The following is a 20,248-nucleotide window of genomic DNA, read 5'->3' as shown; positions in this document are numbered from 1 at the left end:
GAAGGTAGAGGGAGACGGAATAGAACGGAAAGGGAGAGGGAGAAGAGAGAAGAGGAAAGAGAGACGGAACAGATCTCAACAATTTGAGAGCGAGTTTACCCACCATTGGATGAGAGGGACAATTAAGATCTCAACAATTTAAGATAAATGCTGCAATCTACATTGCAACCCCCATTCCCATAAAAAATGATCCATTGAAAATCACAGCCAATGAATGAGTGCCACACATTGTTGGGATATTTTTTGGAATGACTATTATTGGGATCTTTATCATGTTTGATCCTTAAATAACAAAACTCAATATTGAAAACAAATGAATATATATTTTCCATCTAATAAAAATATAAATCACAAATTATACAAGGAAAAACATGCGAATTTTGGCAAAAAAAAATCACATATACCCATGATTTCAGTTGTTATGGAGAAAAATATGCAAATAAAAACTACATAAAGCTAAAGTAAAAGTAATGGGAGGAAATTTTTTTAATAGAATATATATTTGGTATGTTTGTTTTTATGTATTTTTTATTTTTATTTTGTGGAAAAGATAAAATAATCCCAAAACATAGTTGGTTGGTCATTTAGAAAATACAAAAAAAAACATCAAATCACTTCAAAAATAAGAAAATAAAAAAGTTGTTTTGAAAAAATAGAAAAATACAAGAAACAGTGAAAACATAAAACAAAATAAACAATTCAGACAAACCAAATTCGTAGAATTTTATGTTTTCAAATTTGGAAATAGAAATAATTTAGGTTTTACTATTGTACGGATTGGATTCAGAACCAAAATATTTTTTTCTTTATAATCTAGTTCAAATATAAAGCCCACTAGACACTTGCTCTCATCTTCCTCTCAGCTTCAATCCTTTAAATATTCTAGGCTTATATAACCGTCCATTTTGCTACTCAAAACGATCGTTTTGCTTTCCACAGGGGAGCAAAAAAATACTTTTCTCAATCGGCAACTACCACTGCAAGTCATTGGGAGTTGCTTTTGCCCCTCTTTTTATATATGTTGTGAGTGCGGGTTATAGCACAATTGGTAAGAAACACTTGGTATAACATTTATCACTAGATGACGGAGGTATCGAACGAAGCCATGGTCATAGACTCACAGTGGTTGAGGAGGCACCGGTAACTGCAGAGAAAAGTGTTCGAAGGTGATTGGGAGACTAAGCTCCCCGAACCCCGAAATAGTTTCTTTTTATTCTTCAATTATCTGCATTTGCTAATATATACGGTGATAAATTATGCGTCTGTGAAATGCTATATCTGTGAATTTCTTTTATGCTCTTGTAGATAGTAGGTTTGTGTGCCAAAATATTAGTTAAGGTTAATTGGTAATTAAATTCCATTTTGGCCCTATTTGTATGTCTAAATGAGGACGCGAAATGCACAAATACTGATCAAGTAATCATTATCGTATAATTCAACGCGGCAAAGAAGAAATGCTTGTTATGGTTTGATAATTATGAAATGAACCCATTATTTCATCATCATAATCCTTTTATTCTAAATATTGTTGGGGTTAGCGACATGAATTAATATGAGAAATTAGTGAGAATCTATAAGAATAAATGAAGAATATGACGTGCGAAAGCATGGTATGTTATAACTTTGATGATTTCTGCTCTGCTATTCAATTGGTATCGGAATGGGTGTATCACTGGTTTTTCTTCCCCATGATTCTGACTTTGTTAGTGTTTTTATATAAAAATAAGTAAAAGTAGTTAAAAATATAGAATTCAACCCAAATTTGGATATGCTGCTACGACTTTGGATTCGAATATAATGATCCTCTTAAATAGTCTGGTTTTAATGACATTGCTTGTTTCTTCCACTAGACTTGCCTTGAGCTTTCGCTACGCCTGTTGCCTGATACAAAAAAATGTGACACTCCAACCATAAACATAATGATATGTCAGTGCTTCATCAGCATGCTACTTTATTTGACCATGATAATTAGGGTATCATCTTCCCATCCAAGACATTCAGAGGTTTGTGTCATGCTAGTAATTTGATTTCAATGAATAGAAAATTAAAAGAAAATTTCTTTGTGAGAGATTTTTCATATATAATGTGTAAATGAGATTTGTTTTGATGTATTGATGACATTAAATATTCATTTTTGTTGGAAGCAATACCACTTCCACGGGTTTTTTTTTCCAGGATTTCGCTAAATTGGTTTCAATGTGTTTGCTAATTTGCTTTTTTATATTTTACCATCCTTAGCCAAGGAACTATGAGCTATGGTACTCTAACTGGTAAAGTTTGTTTTAAGAATTTTTATTTTCTATTTTCTTTGGCGTACCATAAATTCTCAACATAGTTGTCTTCCATCGCATCCATGGACACCTTCACCTTTCTTGCCCATTTACGTATAGAATGTATACAAGGCAAAGCATGGAAGTGACTCTGGGACTTATGACACTGAAAAAAGGTGAGAAGTGTAGCCTGGTGTAAGAATTTGGCATTGATATTGTTCTAGCCAACCTGAGTGGAAAGTTAAGATCCATGGTCCTTCACCTGTAATAGTAATTTTGACTAGGGTATCACTTCGTCTGTTTTGTGTTCCTAAAATCTTGATTTTTCAAAACAGTGTGTTCTGATAAGTGGTTAATATAATATGTCCTTTGCTCTGCAGGTTTATTCTAGAAAATCTTAAGAACATTTCAACACATATGCTCATACTGCTCCTCATAAACTTATATATGGAGAGCTTTGTAACACAACTTAGGCTAACCTTAATGTATTTGATGTTTTTGGCCATTAACTCTTCCTTTCTTACACAACTCTTATCCTATACAAGCGCAACCACTTAATTACTCAAAATGTCCATTTTTCATTCTAGGATTGCAAGCAAATTAGAATAGGGAGTTTTGTATCTTCTCTCAATAGTCGGAATTATTTTTTATCGAAAGAAGCCTTGAGACGATCGTGCTAAGGTACAAAAGGGTGTATCTATCAAAATGGGATGATGTGGTTTTGTAGGTTTGCTGCTCTTCTTAGGGTTGCTAATCCTTTTATGGTTAGCCGATTATATTGAATAATGAAATACTAATGACAATGACAGTGCATGTCCGTACATTGAAATACGTGCATGGATATATTTAGTGCATGTTGACTTCGACGAAAGTTAATTGCTTTCAAGTGAAGTACTTATCTCATTAGCATTTAATTTTACTATTATTTCTTTGTTCGACTCTCGAAATTATCGTATTAAACAAGGTAAGGTGGAAGCCACATTGACCCTTTTTTTCCCTACATGATACATTAACATTCAACGATCATTCCATAATAGTTTTTATCTAGCGATTAACGAATAGATAAAGAACATAAAACATTGATTGGCTTGTGGTGACTCGATCTACTATTTTGCTTAGCATTGATAAAAAGAGCAAAAACATGAACTCTATAGTTTAATTCAATCCATAAATAGCTATGCATTCATATTGCAACATTGTCCACGGAGAATCCCACAATCTAAAAGATAGAAACCCTAAATCTAATGCATTCCCAGTTTGCTTCTTCATTCGAAAACTCAATTGGTTCAAACTTGTTCTATAGATCAAGAAAACGAAAATATTTTAGATTTTGCAATTGAACATGCTAGCAAATAATGATATCCACATTGGGATATGATTGATGTAACCTGCGCAGTTGGTCATAAGTGGCTAACGTTGCTGCTACAATATGACTTCCTGAGTTGGTGGTGGTGTCCAGGATTAAAGTCTTTAGGTGTTCAGCTTTCTCCAGGATGAACTTGACCAACTTTTTTACAGGTTTTTCAAAGTTGAAGCCATTTATTCTAACAAATTCGAGACTCTTCAAGCTAATGTTCAACTCTTTCAACGATTGGCTTTCATGTGCATCCCAATAAAATCCCAAGTAAAAATAATGTCCTTCCAGCTACAATTGAAATTTGTTTGATTATTAATCATGTAAAAGTTAGTGTCCCCATTAATAAAATGAAAATTCATAATAATTTGAATCATATTTACTCACATTGATAGTAACTTTCTCCAGGCAATGGCATTTGTTAAGAAATGTGACAACATTAAATGGACCACAAAGACTTCCATTCATAAACAATTCAAGCTCCCGCAGGTTCCAAAAGCAAAATGGTAGTACTTCTTCCAAATTTCTATCAACAAGCCTGGGAGACAGTCCCTGATCATTAGACAACTAAACGTCAATCAAAGAGTATGTTGCAGGAAATCTATATTAATTGAATAATAGACAAAATGAAAACATGCACCTTAACAAATTTACTTGTTGTGGTGAGGACATGAACATGAGAGATAGCAAACATAAACTTTTCAATTCCGATGAACGGAAAGAATCCTTCTTTATCAATCTTGAGAGTCACATCCTTCAATCTTAATAAATTTCCCATGGTGAATGCTTCAAGGTCTCCAGAATAGTACATGGTGCATAAGGTTGGAGCATCAATATGCATCTTTACAATCTTATGGCAATTCTCAACTTTTAACCACTTGAATCTTTTCAGATTTCCAGCAAAAATTTTCAGATGGGTAATTCCACGACACCGAGTCAAGCCCATATTCTCAAGAAATAGACAGTTTTTGAACAATTCTTGAATGAACTCTTCAGTAACATTAACTATTTTGAGAATAATAGTGTTTAAGAAACCCAAACCTGTCAGCTGTGATGGAATATGAAGGTGACAGTTTGTGAGCTTCAAGATTCTCAGGGATTCAGAATCTAAGAGGTTAGGAGGGAGAGTATAAGGAGTAAACGCTAGAGCGAAATTCAACTCCAGCTCCTCAACCTCTTTTGAAAGAGAGATATTGACCCAATAATCAACCATCTTTTCCCTATACATATGATTCATATATAATTGGAATGATTGGATTTTTGGGCCTTGATGGAGTTTGAAAACTTCATGAATGAGCACCATAAGCGCGGCCCGACTTCGTGGTCTTGCTTTAGCAAACTCTTCACCAAAATCTAGTTTTTGGCTAAATAGCCAAGATTGCTCGAACCTTTTGGCTAGAACACTGGTTTGAACAGCATGTTTGATGGGCAGAAATGAGAAAATCTTGTGGAGAAGCTCATCAGGAAGATGCTGTTGATAGTAATGATGAGATCTTCTTTGGTGTCTCACTTGTGAAGGGTGTATCAGTATTTGGTTATCTTCTTCTTAGGCTACCATTATTGAGACAAGTGTTTATCTCTTGTGAGTAGTAATGTAGGTCTTAACGACTAATTTATAGAGTTGAAAAATGAGAGAAAATATACACAAGCTAGTTTTGTACATATATAATTAATGATTATGAAATAATCTATACATCCATGCTTTGGAAGACAACTAAATTATGAAGGGAATGAGTAATGATTTTTTTTCCTCATATGGCTGAGATTTACATATTATTTTTTTTGGTAGACTAATAAATATATTTATTAATTTATTAAAATTTAATTACACCTAATTCTTTGTTGTCTTTTTCAAATAAATGAACCATGTTTCCCTTACTTGTTTCCCTAATGTTGTTTTGTGAAAGGGAAATAAATTCATTACAATAAATTTCTTATGTAAAAACTTTCACATTTTGTTAGACGATCAGTTTATAGTATCGAAAGATGGAGGTGTTCAAAGGTATTGGGGTTTAGTTTTAGTAAAACTTAATCTTTTTGATTTTAAAAAATAAAATCCAAACCAAACCATTTTACGACTAAAACCATACTAAACCATTCTAATTTGATTTTGAACACCCTTATACAAAGACACTACAATAAAAATATAGAAGATATTATATGGTTATATTACGTTCATTTTCAATTATTCCAACTTTTGATTACTATCTTTTAGCTTACTCACCATGAATGTAGAGATTTGATAGATTTTGTCAACAGAAAAAATAGTTTGGCGACGCTTAAGAATCCTTCTCAAGTCATCTCATGTAAAAATGAATTTAATTAGTTTCTAATTCTTTGAAGTTCACTTATTTTCTTCCAAATGTTACGTAAATACATGTGACATGAGTGTAAGCATGTTGATTAAGATCATATTTCGAGAAATGTCATATTATACAGTATAGTTGGAACTCGAATAATAGAACCTTGAGCTATGTATTTTGCTGTATGATTGTCCATATAAATGTACAACTCTACGAGGTATGAAACTCATTTTGGAAATAAAAAAAGGTAAATTACAATTGTGAGACACTCGATCAAGCCATTCGCAAAATAGACTCAAGGATGCTGGTGTAGGTTTTCATGCTCAGGTTGACTGTTGCTTTCATTAACATCAGCGTTATTTTCCATGTTTGAAAAGACAGAAGCTCCAAACATGAAACAAGATATTATTGGTTTATAACATTAACAAAGATGCCGAGAGCAAAAACCTGAAATAATAACAGCAATAATAACAAGAGAGTAGTAAACAAATCTATGGAGAGAGGAAAAAAAAAAGTAAAAAGCGTCTCCAAGTGAGGAAGATAGTTTACACTTTAGAGCATTCGGGTCACCATAACTACCTTCAATTACAAATATTATCCCCTATGTCAATTTTAATAGTTGACAATACCAAACAAGAAATTAAATCCAAAATTATTTTGTGAAAACATATCAATTAGTGAAAACATTGATGCAAGAAAGAAATGTTCATCCAATGAATTCATTGGGAATTGCTATGGTAAATTGAATGTATATGGCTTATAATAAATAAATATTACAAAGCCTCCGTAAAAAAAAATGGTAGTGCTAGGTATCCCAAGTCTAAGTATCTTAACCCATCCCAAGTCTAGGTGGCATGTTGACTTGGATTAATGACCTGAAAATTTAAAATATTAAAACAAGCCACCTTTTATGGAACTATTGTCGAGAACGTTACCTCGAAAAGAAGAAATAAGCCTCGGTTAGAAGCCTTAAGTGATGATCCCAATTATGTGTGATTTTTCAAGGATATGTGGCGGTTCTCTTCAATGATTTCACGTTTTGGCGGACTGAAAGTTCATCATCTTAAATTTTGGGCTATCAAATTATTTGCTCGAAGCTACCGTGTTGCATATAGTGGCAGACTCACTATACTAGCACTGGAGGCCCGACCCCAATCAATTTTTTTACACTAAGGGTGCGTTTGGTATGGGGGTAAGAATTTAGGGGTATAATTTGTTACTCATGTAAATGTTTCACGGGTAATAATAATTATGGAGAATAAGTGTTACCCTTGTTTGGTAAGGAAGGGTAAAATTTATCCAAGTATTCATTACTCTTGTTTGTTACGACTATACATTACTGGTGTAATACCATTACCCTTGTTTGTTATTATTGTAATGAATCAAACTAGAAAAAAATGAGATTATGTTATTTTTTTATTGTTACGACTATCATGTACCAAAATTTAAAAAATATAGATACATATGCATATATATACACACACAGCTAGACATATATATATATATAACAACAATTGTTAACAATTTCAACAAAATAAATTGATAACATTCAAATCCATGACAAAGACGTAACACAAGAGTAGGGGTCATCATTTGGCCCGTGGGCCTAAGTCCGAGCCCGGCCCTGCCCGAAAGTAGACAGGGCCTAGGCAGCCCCGCCCGACCCCTTGGGCGGGCATGGGCTCCATTTTTTGGGTCGGGCCCAACCCGAAGCCCGACACCTCCGGTCAATTTTGGCCCGGCCCTAGCCCGACCCAAGCCTGACATTATATATATATATATATATAATATACACATACACAGACAGTGCATGCAATATTTGTGTATATGTATATATGTATACATATGCAGACAGTACATGCACTGTCTACATATATATATATAATATAATATTTATTTTTATATATAATACACACATACACAGACAGTGCATGCACTGTCTGTGTATGTGTGTATTGTATACATATATATAATATATAATATATATGTGTATATATAACTTATGGGCTTTTATAATTTTTTATTTAAAGGGGTAATAGGTTGGAGTAAAACTTCCTATTACTTTTTATTACCTAGGTCTAGGGATGGCAACAGGTCGGGTACCCTTCCAATTAGGAAATACCAAAACCGTTTCCATTTAAGATACTCTATACCAAAACCGTTCCAAAACCGTTTAAAAAACCATTTAAATTTCCAAACCCTGAACCGTTCCATAACCGTTTACCATCGGGTACCCATTTACCATTTAACTTTTAATATTTTTATTTTTTTCTTTGATGATTATATCTATATAAATTAATATTGAGTATGATTTATATTAATTATGATTTTATAATTCAAATTAGTCTAATTTATAGTTTTATTAATATGCTTCTATAAATATATACGTTTTAATATGCTTTATCATGTTATAATTTAGTATCCTAATAGTATACCTTTATACATGATTTATAATATTATTACTATAATGGACATTTTTATTAAACGGTTCGGGTACCCTAAACTCGGCATAAAAAACCAAACCCGACCCTAAACCATGACGGGTTTGAAAACCAAAACCAAAACTATTTCCAAAACTTATAGGATCGGTTTTCGGGTTTTAAACGGATCGGATACCCTATGGATAGTGCTCGAATCGGTTTTTTTTGCCATCCCTACCCAGGTCCCCACTAGTAAACTTTATGTATAAAGAATAAGCTCAATTACTAAAATTTATTACAGGAGTAAAAGTTATATTGACATAACAAACACAAATAGTTATACTGACATAACAAATACAAGTAAACTTAAAATTTAATTACCCTTATAACCATTACACCCCATTACTCCTGTACCAAACGCACCCTAAGTATATTAGATATTTATTATAAATTGACCATTGAGCCCCCATTCACAAAAAAATTAGCCCCCAGTCCACTAATTCTAACCCAACCCACTAACTAACACTCATAGGTTGCCAAGCCCAAGCCAATACTCATAAGTGGTCAAGTCCACATGCCAAACTCAAGCCCTCAAATCCCCTCAATTTCTCAATATATTAACCCATCTCTCTCCCTTTTCTGAAATGAATATTGTTAAGACATATTTTTGCAACCGAATTAGTGATCAATTTTTGAATGATTGTCTTGTATGTTACATACAAAAAGAGTTGCTTAGAACTATTACTAATGATGTTGTAATATCGCGTTTTCAAAATGTGAGAACTCGTATAGAATACTTGTGATAATTACAATGTATTTTGTTATTGTTTTGAACTATTATTATTGTGTTTTTCTAGTTGCGGTATATATTTTTAAATCGATTATATAAAGAACTAATTCCATTATTTTTCAAATTAATTCCATCAATTCTTAAAAACATATTAGCAATATAAACAACATATTTGTAGAATCGAATTTTCTATTTACAAATATAAATCTGTAATCAAATTTTAAAAATGTTTATTAGTACTAAATTAAATGACATAAATGAAAATAAACAAATAAAAATTTAATTTTAAATCGGACACCACAATCTTTTTGAATTTACAATAGTATGCCACAAACAATTCAAAATTTTCAAGTCAATTTAGAGTGGGTTAGGGGTGTTAAAAACCGAAATAAACCGAAAATTTTCACTCGATTCGGTTTTTATTTTCGGTTCGGTTTTGATTTGGTGATTTTTTAAAACTGTTTTTCGGTAAGAAAATTTACATATTTAATTATAGATATTGATATTAGTATATTACAGTAACTAATAGTTTATTTATCAAAAGTAATATACTATTATCTGAAATTAAAAAAAAAAAAAACATATGTGATATGTCTGCCGTTTCTTCTCCCCTTTCCTTTATTACTCTCTTCCTATTCTCCCTTTTCCTTTCTTACTTTGTCCCGGAACCCTAACTTCATCTGCGTTCGGTTTGCTTATTTCTCAAACCGAAATTTCGGTTTCAACCCGAAATAAATAAATAATCATTTCCCCTCTGTTTAGACCGTTAGATTACAAGAAGAAGAAGAATCGCAACGGAGAAGGGAAATAATTTCTTCTGTGCCCTATTAAAATTCAATTTCCCGCTCTCTCCTCCTGCCCGCACTTTCGCATATCTCGGAGAGCGGTACTGCCACTCCCTAGCTCCGGCTGCTTCGCCTGGTACAATCACGATTCAGTTCCTTCAATAATTACTTCTCAAATTGTTAATGGTTTTACCAGTGTTTTTAATCAGTTAGGGTTTTATACAGAGTTTATCACACCGTCTCTCATGTTACTTTGCGCCATAGATCAGGTGGTATTGTAGGATTATTGGCTATGGAAACGGATGAAGAGCAGCGGGTGCTTCCTTTTCAGCTTCAATTCGATAGACCTGTTGCCTCCCAGGTTTTTTTTCTTGTTCTTTTTTTCTTTGCTCCAGTTAACAGTATATATGTTTATTAATTAATTAAGTTTAAACAGATTAAAATTGCGGAGTGGAACCCAGAAAAGGATTTGTTGGCGATGGTTACCGAGGACTCCAAGATTTTGTTGCACCGGTTCAATTGGCAACGGTTATGGACAATCTCCCCTGGTGATTACTCTTCCTCTTCTTCTTCTTCTTCTTCTTCTTTATAATTACTTTAACATGTATCTGTTGAATCTGTATTGATTGGTTCTAGAGTTCAGGTTTCGGGTTTTTGTTGTTAGGTTCTATGTAATAACTACAAGTTTTTCTCGAAGGATTTTGTAAGCTACTATATTCCATGAACTATGAATGGTAAGAATCTTTAATTAGAGTTATCCTTTTGGCAAGGTGATTCGTTATCAAAAAAGGTTTTAGTTAGTTCTGTTTCAGAGTATTATTGGGTGTGCCCGTAACTTATTTTTTTACTTATTTCTGTCAATGCACTCACATGACTGGTGGAGCTTCGTTATGAATTCACTTCCTTTTTGAACTTTCCTAGGACGAAGTATTAAGTCTTTATGTTGGCGTCCTGATGGTAAAGCCATTGCTGTTGGGCTTGAAGATGGAACTGTTTCATTGCATGATGTTGAAGTGAGTAGCCTTTCGTTAATATTATTGTAAACATATCATTACTACCTGATTGGGAGTGTAAGTATGTTCGGAACACATACTGACCATGCGAACCCAATTACTGTGAAGTGTGAACCATGTTATGCAATGTCTTTAACCTGTAATGGTTCTCATGCTGTCTTGAATTCAACCTAAATGGACGACTCGATACAATGTCCATTCGAGCCACCTTAATCAGAAACCTGATATGACTTGTTCATAAAGTTTCTTGTAATTTATATCATGTTGGATGTGAAATTGTGGATAAGTTTCAGATACTTTGTTTTTGTAGATGTGGGTGACCCCCTTCAAAGTTTTATTGTGATGTTATATTGTTATTAATTCTTGCAAATACCCTGATACTCATTATGCCAAACAGAATGGGAAGTTGTTGAGGAGCTTGAAGTCTCACACTGTTGCTGTCGTGTGTCTTAACTGGGAGGAAGATAGACAACTGGTTCAAGTAAGTGTTTATTTTTTTACTGGAAACACATTATCAGCTTGAACATTGACATAACTTATTTTTTTTAGTTCCGTGTTTTTTTCTTATTGATGCATGGAATCATGGGTGGAAGTATTCTTTCATCTCCAATGCATATACGTTTAATTAAACTGTTACACCTTGCCTTTTTTTCTTATCAGTTATAAGTGAAAAACAATTAGAGTAGGAGCTGATGGAAATTTAAAACTCAAAGAGCAATCATCAGTATGTCATGAGAGCTGATTTTTTCTGTTGATTTAGTTTTTCATTGAAAGTTCCTCGGGGCTGTTTTCCTTCGGGCAAAGCTACTTTTTTTTCCCCTCTCTGAACCTAGCAATAGTTATACTAAAAATCTCTTTATTTTTTCTGAATTGGGTTTTAGGAAAGATCTCGTAACATACTGGTATACGAAGATCGTACTCCTCGTTTCTTCCCTCCTGCTCCAAGGGTCCCGCGGATGCCTGGACTTGTGTCAGGAGATAGTGGTTTTATGGATGACAATGAAGATTCATTTCGAGAGCTGTCAAATTATTCTCACCAACGCTTTAATATCCTATGTAGTGGAGACAAAGATGGAAGCATATGCTTTAGCATATTTGGAATATTTCCAATTGGTAAAATCGTAAGTTGTTTATCTACAATATCAATATGAATGAACTTGTTTAAAACTTTAAATATGCTGATCCACTTGTGGGTTCATTATATTTGTCTATATTTATTGTTAGGGCTTGCTGCTTGCCCTTCTTTAATGTACTGTTCATTCTAAAGAAATAAACCTGTTGGTGTTACAGTAATAAAGAAACAAATGAAAGGGGAAATAGTAGAGATTGGGACATGAGCTTCTAAATCCAAACTAAAGCACTGGAAAATATACAATACTTTCCAAGATTGAATTGAAATGTTAGAGTTATTGGCTGTTACAAAGCAGCATTAACTGGTTGTCTCTTTGCTTTTGTCTTTACGCTTGTGTACAAAGTATAATGGCCGTTTGATCAAAGAAAAGAGGCTATGTAGCACCATGTAACTCAAAGGCTTGATCTCTTGCCTTTTCTCAAAAATGTAAAATTTGTAACTGTCTCTAATCTCTATACCTTGTTCAAGTTGTACTTGCTGTCATTATAAGTATCACTACTTATTATAGTCACTATTATCATATATTTCGGTTTTACAAACCTTTCTGCATAGCATATGTTGAATTGTGCTTACGTGCATTCTTTTATGCCAACTCAACTTAGTTTTGTGATAGCCTCAAAAAACTTGGAAGGTCACATTATCTGCTATTAACATGGTGAAGGCTGCACCTTCAGTAGTACTCGGTATACACTTGTGTGTTTGTATGTCTTTTTGTTTGCTATTGACATTTTTTCCCTTTGTATTGCTCGAAAAGAAGATTTACCTGTCTTTCCAGTGCGGTTCAAATTTCTACTATCTGTTTTTCTTTCTTCTTAGAAGTTATGCTATCATAGAGATCCTTGGTGCCAACCTGGGCAAACTGCTATATGTCATTGCAAATGGTTTTAGTTTATTTTTGGGATTTCTTAAGAATTATTTTCTTCCCGGGAATATAAGCATAAAATAGTATTCTATTAGCTTGTTATTTTTTTCTCATTTTTTAAAAACCTGTGCGTTTCCAGAATATACACAAGTTTTCTGTCTCCAGCGCCCTTATGGACAAGCACGCCGACTACAGGCTTCTCAATGCTTCCATTTACAAGGTAGCTGAAAAACTTGTCGGTATTTATGTCACTTTAAGATCTTCATAACTTTTGACTGCATGCTAGCTTGATCAGCCTTTTGTAATAAAGAAATTCTAGTAGTCATGTAAGCAGTACTATCTGTTAACAGTATTGGTTAGGAAAGAAACCTTAAGAGTTATTACTTATTAAGTTATTACAGGGTGGAAGCTGTTCTCTTTTCTTTCCTTTTCTTTTCTTTTCTGCCCTCTAATGAGCAATAAAATGATAGTTTCTGCAAAACCATAATAAGTGATTTTCATAGTAGAGATATGGTGAAAATATAAATGGTCTTGAATGAAGCATACATGCATTGACAATTTCCCATGGGAACGTTATTCTCGCACAAACTTTGCTTCGTAGGGTCTTATGTTCACTGCAACTCCTCAACTGTATAATGATGTGAATCTGATCACTGAATTGCAATGTGGTTTCTGTCTTCAGGTTGCTCTGTCAAAGGACCTTTGCAGTTTGACAGTCCTCTGCTCAGCGGAACTAAACGGGAGTATGACTGAGTCAGCTGGGAGTCAAATTGAAGGAAATGGCATACTTGGCTTCCATTGCTTAGTGCTGGATACTTCTATATTTTTGAAGAGGTAAATTTGACGTAGAATGGGATTTTCTACTGGTTGTTTTCACATTTATTGGCATTGGCTTATGTAAACCTAGAAGAACAGTGGTATGCTTCCTTCTATGATTCCTGCCTTTTGTTCCATTATTTACCAGTTGCTATGCGTGATAGAACTTTTAGATGTAAAGTTGTAATGCTTTTGTTCTTCCCTGCTTCCTATTTGCCTCAACTTACCTCTCTTTTTCTTTCCCTTATTACTAGAAAAAATGAGCTTCATCAGGTGGCCCAACAAGCTTCTAGCATTGAGGACTTAAATGAGGTTATTCGGTCTTCACTATCAGTCATGTCTAAGCAGTGGTCAGATGCCATGCATAGTTTCCATGAGAAATTTAATTCATTGACTACTCTGATCATTGACCATGGTAACCACAGATAGCGACTTTAACGTACAGCTTATGGTTTATATAATCTTCTGTTTGCTTAAGTAATTGTTTTAAACTGTCTGCATTTAGGACTGGACTCATCTCCACAAGAGGAGTTTTTGAGCCTTTTAAGTGGCGCCCGGACTAGTCCTCCCGTTCACCAATTTCTGGTCAACTCCCTAGGTGAAGTGGTATGATTTCCCTAATGCTGTTCCTGAGAGGAAAAGTGATCATTTTTATGTTTTAATGACATATTTTGAAAATTGTGCTTAACAGGGTGTGAAGCGTGTGTCAAAGGTTGTTCCTAGTGCTGGAAAAGAACTTCAGAGAATTGTGCTCGATCATCTTCAGGTGTTTTTTTCCCTGCAGTTAACATGGTGTATACAGTTTGTGAACAATCAATTAAAATTGCAATTTTCGTTATTTTTTTATGGGAAAAAGTTTTACATTTAATTTACTTCGGGGACATTATATGGAATCATTGTGTCAATCAAATGGCATATTTGAAAGCTCGACAATCGAAGAAACTTGCATCTTCGAGGAGTGTCTCTAGTTCAAGTGGTCAAGCTCCTCATCACCCTGCCTGAGGGCAGCGGTACTCCGGTATTTGGTCCTATGTGAGAATTGAACCCAAAAAGTGGTGTCACCGGTTGTGTGTATGTGTTCATTTTAAGCTGTAACTTATGCTCACATATTTTTAGTCCCCAGGTGAATGATTTTTTGATATCCTAAACTTACATCAGCAAATTATTTTATTTTATTTTATTTTTTTTTTGTGTGGGAAAAAACAGAGATTTTTTGCTTTAGAATTTCTTTTCAAGCGAGCTATGATCTTATCCTGCTTGTAACTTGAGGCTACCCCTTTACCCTAGTAGCATGAACTCACACTTTCTCATCTCTAACTGTGAAGAATTTGGAATTTCAAATGCTTTGCTGCGTGTAATTTTGCTTGTAACATGCAACATAGTCTCCAACAATAATATGAAGACTTGAGATTGCTCCTGTCAGTCTACGAACCCTTTATGTGTCTAGTATGAGCTAGAGCAGAGGTTGTCAAAGACTGTCAAAATTGGTAGAATCAGTCAACCATTTCTTGAGGTCATCAAAAGATGCCTATTTGATAATACGAGTATGGTCAAGCAGCTAGGGACTGCCATAGTTATTCGTGTCATCAAGAAGACATGATGTATGTATCTTGACCTTTTATCATAATTGTTATGTGGTTAGTTTTCAAATAAACTGGTGTAGAAATTGTTTTATATATTTTCCATTGTTTTGAATCGCTCCACTGTAAATCGTTGAATGAAATTATTTTCCGTGCCTGAAGCTGTGTTGTTCCTTATGCCAAGGGGCTTTGGATGGAAAACTAAAAGCTAAATATCTGTTGCCCAGCCTGCTGCGGAAATTATTGGATTCCGGATCGGGGAACTAAGAGGCCTTTCAAGGTGGCGTGCACGCTATCAGAATATTGGTTTGGACGAGGCACTTATCGACAAAGCAATGGAAAAATCTGGTATGCTATTGGTGCAAATTGAACGGTTTATGAGGGTTCTCTCATCTGTGATGCAGCAGGTATCCATATCTTTGTGGAGTTTACATATATTCAATTCATTTTTTTGGGAACAAGAAGGATTCTAAATTTGTTTGTAGTATACTTTAGCTTTGTAAAAAGAGGACTCCTAATAAATTGGCATTCAATATCATAGCCTATGAACACATTTCTGCTGGTACCCTCTTGATGCTTTCAGCTGGTTGCCTCAATAATTTGTTCTTCAACATTGAAGAAGCACCCAACTCCTTGAAAGGAGATTAAGTACTATCAAATTGCTATAATCAATTTCAGAATGTTTTCAGTCCTACTTGAAAAATGAAAGTGAGATGCTATTTTCAGTATTTCAATTCCCTGCCCAGCTCACACCCTATTCCAGTGGCCTTTTTATTTACTGTTACAAACTTCGGCTTACAAAAGGCCCATCTACTTTTGATGAATCCCATAGTTTAATATTATAACTTCGAAGTTCTTAATTTTTAATGTAGATAAGTTGTAATTATAAACTTTATGAGGTCTGATAAACTATTGATTGCTTTTAAGCCCCCTTGGTACAGTTGTGAGTCTTGTGACATTTAGTAGTGCTTTATATTAAAGAGCTTTGACGACAATAGGTCTTATGAAGACCATTGGGGCCTAATCAAGGACTTATCAATTGTAATCACTAATCAAATACAGTATTAATTGGTTTTTACTACAAAAAAGTTATTTACACCCATTGTAGTGCAATATGTAACAGGGATCACTTTTGTTCCATGATTTTAGATGTAGAAAATTTGTCATAACCAGAAATTATATCTACTTTTGCTTTCCCGTTTATGTGCTTAATATCTTCAATTTTTTTTTTAGATAACGAATTCAATATGAAAGTCAGCATTTTTTTCCCAAGAAAATATATCCTTTTGGATTTTTGGTAATTCTAATGATTTTTTTCTTCTCCTTTTTAGTTTTCAAATTTCTTCAGCTGGCTTCTTAAATGTATAAAGATACTTATGCAAGAACCAAGTGATCAGCTTCTGCCATATAATAGGTTTTCCCCTTGTCGTCTTCATGTTCTGCCTCGCATTTGACATACATCAGTACTCATAACATTCTGTGTTTGCAGTGAACTTGTCATTATATTCTTGAAGTTTCTATATGATCAAGATCCTGTCAAGCAGTTGCTGGAGCTTTCTGAGGATATTGAAGTTGATTCGTAAGTTATCTTTTCAACCGTAGTCGTCGGACAATTTTTCTGTCTGTAACAATCTTGTCGGTCTTTTTTCCCTGCCGTATTTGTTTGGCTTACTTGTTGTTCTCTATAGTTTTCATGCATTGCATGTAATAGAAATTGTATCATGTGCTTGGTGCAAATCATATCAGTTTTATCGTCACATTCTTTAAAGGCGTACAAAGAGAAGCTACTTATGATGATTAAACTAAACTTGAGAAGAAAATCGGCTGTTGAACTGACTGAGATTTTGGTGACTTCAAAAAATTCCAGTTTCTCTTTGAGACATTGTTGGAATCTTAACAAGCTACATATCTGGTGTTAAATCTTTGGGATGCATGTGGATGTTGTACTTCAAATTCACAAGTGCATGCATAGAAGCCTACTTGTGCATGCCAGCACGATAATAATCTGGCATTGCTAAATGTTTTAGGGAAACAATACAAAGAGTTCAAGAACTAGTACGGTTTGGAGGATTTTCAGATTGCGAGTATCTTCGCAGGACATTGGCTTCAGAATTTCAACAAATGGAGACTTGGTAAAACGTTCTCTCTCTTTTCTGTTGCCCTCGCATATGAATTCTCCTACTAAGGAGAGTGAATTAATTTTCTCCGGAAGTCGATGATTTTTTCCCTGCTAAGCACCACTTTTGATATAAGTGTACTGACTACTGAACAACATCAGCAAGAACTTTTTTTACTTTATTATTTGAATCAAACCTAAAGCATCATAAGTACATTACTGTTACTTATACTTGGCATATAATCCATGTGTTGAGTATCTATTTTGCTGCTTCTCTTCTCCTTCTCCCACCCATGTGATTAATGTCTTATTTATCTGCTTCATAATGTTAGTTTTAAGGAGGCCTTCCAGATGCCCTTTATTACCATTTCAAGAAAGATACTCTGTGAGGATTTGCAGTCACTATTTCCACTTCCATCTCCACCATTATCTTTGCCTGTCACCATTCCTATTGCAATATCATATTATGAGGTACTTACCTGTTACCAGTTAATGCATGTTGTCTCTCTTCGTTTCTTTTTTCCTTTTGAACTTTCATCTGGCCCCCTTTGCTTACATGGTTGTCCGTAACTTGTTATAAAATAAAAAGGTGAACAACTCTGTGCATAAGACTCCCACAATGGGCGGGGTCGGGAATAGACAATATGTAGGCAGACCTTAATTCCACATAATATGTGGAGAGGTGGTTTCCAAGAATTGAACTTGTGACCTCTAGGTTGCACCCTTGCAACTCTATCACTGGGCATGTTCGCTTGTTACATGTTATAAAATAGACTGTTCATTTTGTGTTATGTGTGCTTGTGCTTGCATGGGGGGGGGGGAGGGGGGGGGGTGGGTGTGGGTGTGTGTGTATGAACACACATGTATTACCTGATCATTGAGCATTTAATGTAACAAGTCTCCATCCTCATTTTTTGGGTACATATCCTTTTGGAAAAACTAATTTTTCTTCCTCATCCCCTCCCCACAAACATGCAGGATGCCTCCCAAACAGTTTCATCTTGTCAGCCTTGTCGGCGTGGGTTCTTAGATTATGTATCTTTCCGAATACCCAATGAGCCATCCTCAGATATTGCAAATTGTGTAGGCATAGCGAGGGGATTTACGCATGACGTGAGCAGCACAAATAAGGTTTATGTTTCATTTGAAGCTGTGCTGTTGGCTGTTCCTGCTGGCTATCACTGTATCGATTTGTCTTTGTATAAGGTAAAGGTCAAGATGAACAATGTGAAGTTTCAATTATATATTGTTTTTTTCTTTGGCTGAGTGAAAAGTATGTATAACCCACTTTATTTGAATCAGGAAAGTCAAATTGTTTTGTTGTTAAATGAGGTGTCTGCATCCTCTGAAAGCTCAGGAGATGCCTTTATGATGATCCTGCAAGCTAGTGATCTGCCTTTTGCATCTCTTTCAAGATCCCCTTGTCTACATCGTTGGAAGATGCATCAACTAAAGGTAACTTTGGGTCCGCTGTTCTCGATCTCACTTTTATTGGCTGAATGATTAAAGTTAGGCCACTAGTTTCTTATGAACTTACATCTCTGTTCTCCCTATGGAAATGGAATCCGTACTCTTCATAGTTAGGCCTCTAGTCTTTTGAGATGTCTTGGAAAATTTTCTATAAGCTGAATCTGCTCAGTCATCAGAGTTTTACCACTACTTTTCTACTGACTACCAGCTCACTTGCGTGAGGCTCAAACGATTACTTTTATTTAAGTGATTTAATTATCTCTGCCATTTCTCCCCCTCTGTTTTTTTTAGCTATCATCTTGTTTCCTAAAACAAGGTGGATTGCTTTCTGTGCCACTTCTCATTAAGGAATCTTTTCAAATCTCTTTGCTTTTGAATATGCACTTATCAGAAATTAATTATATTTAGGACTCTATTGTGTTCCTGCAAATGGAGAATCAGAAGGTTCGGAACATTCCTCATTCTGTAGTTGCTCCTTTGGCAGTCAGTGGTAAGTACTTTCATTTCATGTTGGAATTCAGTGGTTTAGAGTTTTATAAGAACATATTAGCCAGCTTGTGTTCCATAGGGTGAAATATTATACAAACTACTTCTGCATATACCCTTTAGAACTGAACTGAAATATTATGGAAGTGTTTTTTGTTGAAGTTTCACTGAGAAGATTGCAGCGAATTTTTTTCAAAAGAGACAAATGATGTCTTTGACAATAAACTTTACTGTAACAGCGTCCAGAGGTGTAGCTTGTGTATTTGCAGCAAGAAAGCGTGCCTTGGTCTACATCTTGGAGGAAGACGAAGATGAAGTTTCAGATTCAGGATAACTGTAAAGTTCTGTACATTATGGTAAATTATCATTGCTTATTTATTACAATTATTGTTATGGCATAGTTCCTTCAGGGACATCCGATAAAATAGATGTGGCCTATCTTAATACTTCATTTTATTCCCTTCCTGGCAAATAGATAACTGGTTTTGGTGGGGATTTTACAAATGGCTTCAATCTTTTCTTTGTCTGAGGAAGGGAATTGTCAAATTTCAAATGAGGACCCCCTAATCATTTATGTATTTTCATTTTTGTTTTCCTTTTACTTTCTTGCGTTATCACGTCCTCTGCGGCTTGCCCCATAGGATGTGCAGTTTATTGCTCCCATTTTGGCTATATCTTTCTAATAATAGAATTTTCTTTTTCTTGGCATTTTTTCAATTCAAGAAAAGAGGATGTTGGAGTTGGCTTATCCATCTCCCCCTCCCTGTTTTTGTGCTTGAAGATTATCACAGAGATTCTAGAAGATTGCGAAAGGAAATAGGAATTAAGTATAGGTGAGTTCAATTCTTGTA

General features: G+C 34.7%; 2 protein-coding genes across 2 annotated transcripts; one reads left to right on the top strand and one right to left on the bottom strand.

The window, feature by feature from the left end:
* Positions 1–3,425: 3,425 nt before the first annotated feature.
* LOC119987951 (FBD-associated F-box protein At1g61320-like) lies at positions 3,426–4,927 on the bottom strand. The gene is made up of 4 exons (XM_038832862.1): positions 4,265–4,927; positions 4,012–4,176; positions 3,659–3,915; positions 3,426–3,567 (listed from the first exon to the last, which is right to left on the bottom strand). Exons 1-4 carry the CDS (start codon positions 4,925–4,927, stop codon positions 3,426–3,428), a joined length of 1,227 nt encoding a protein of 408 aa, XP_038688790.1.
* Positions 4,928–9,749: 4,822 nt separating this feature from the next.
* On the top strand, positions 9,750–19,998 carry LOC119990137 (anaphase-promoting complex subunit 4). The gene is made up of 20 exons (XM_038835982.1): positions 9,750–10,058; positions 10,192–10,283; positions 10,359–10,470; positions 10,844–10,935; positions 11,333–11,416; positions 11,817–12,056; positions 13,069–13,149; positions 13,612–13,763; positions 14,000–14,160; positions 14,251–14,351; positions 14,437–14,511; positions 15,553–15,732; positions 16,657–16,739; positions 16,815–16,904; positions 17,353–17,457; positions 17,774–17,912; positions 18,420–18,647; positions 18,744–18,896; positions 19,320–19,401; positions 19,637–19,998. The coding sequence occupies exons 2-20, from the start codon at positions 10,215–10,217 to the stop codon at positions 19,729–19,731; spliced, it is 2,322 nt and encodes a 773-aa protein (XP_038691910.1). The 5' UTR covers positions 9,750–10,058; positions 10,192–10,214; the 3' UTR covers positions 19,732–19,998.
* The last annotated feature ends 250 nt before the right edge of the window (positions 19,999–20,248 follow it).

This window comes from Tripterygium wilfordii, chromosome 21, assembly GCF_013401445.1.
Source record: "Tripterygium wilfordii isolate XIE 37 chromosome 21, ASM1340144v1, whole genome shotgun sequence".
Taxonomy (NCBI): Eukaryota; Viridiplantae; Streptophyta; class Magnoliopsida; order Celastrales; family Celastraceae; genus Tripterygium; species Tripterygium wilfordii.
Note: the sequence above shows the minus strand (reverse complement) of the source record. Positions and strands in the feature narration are given on the sequence as shown.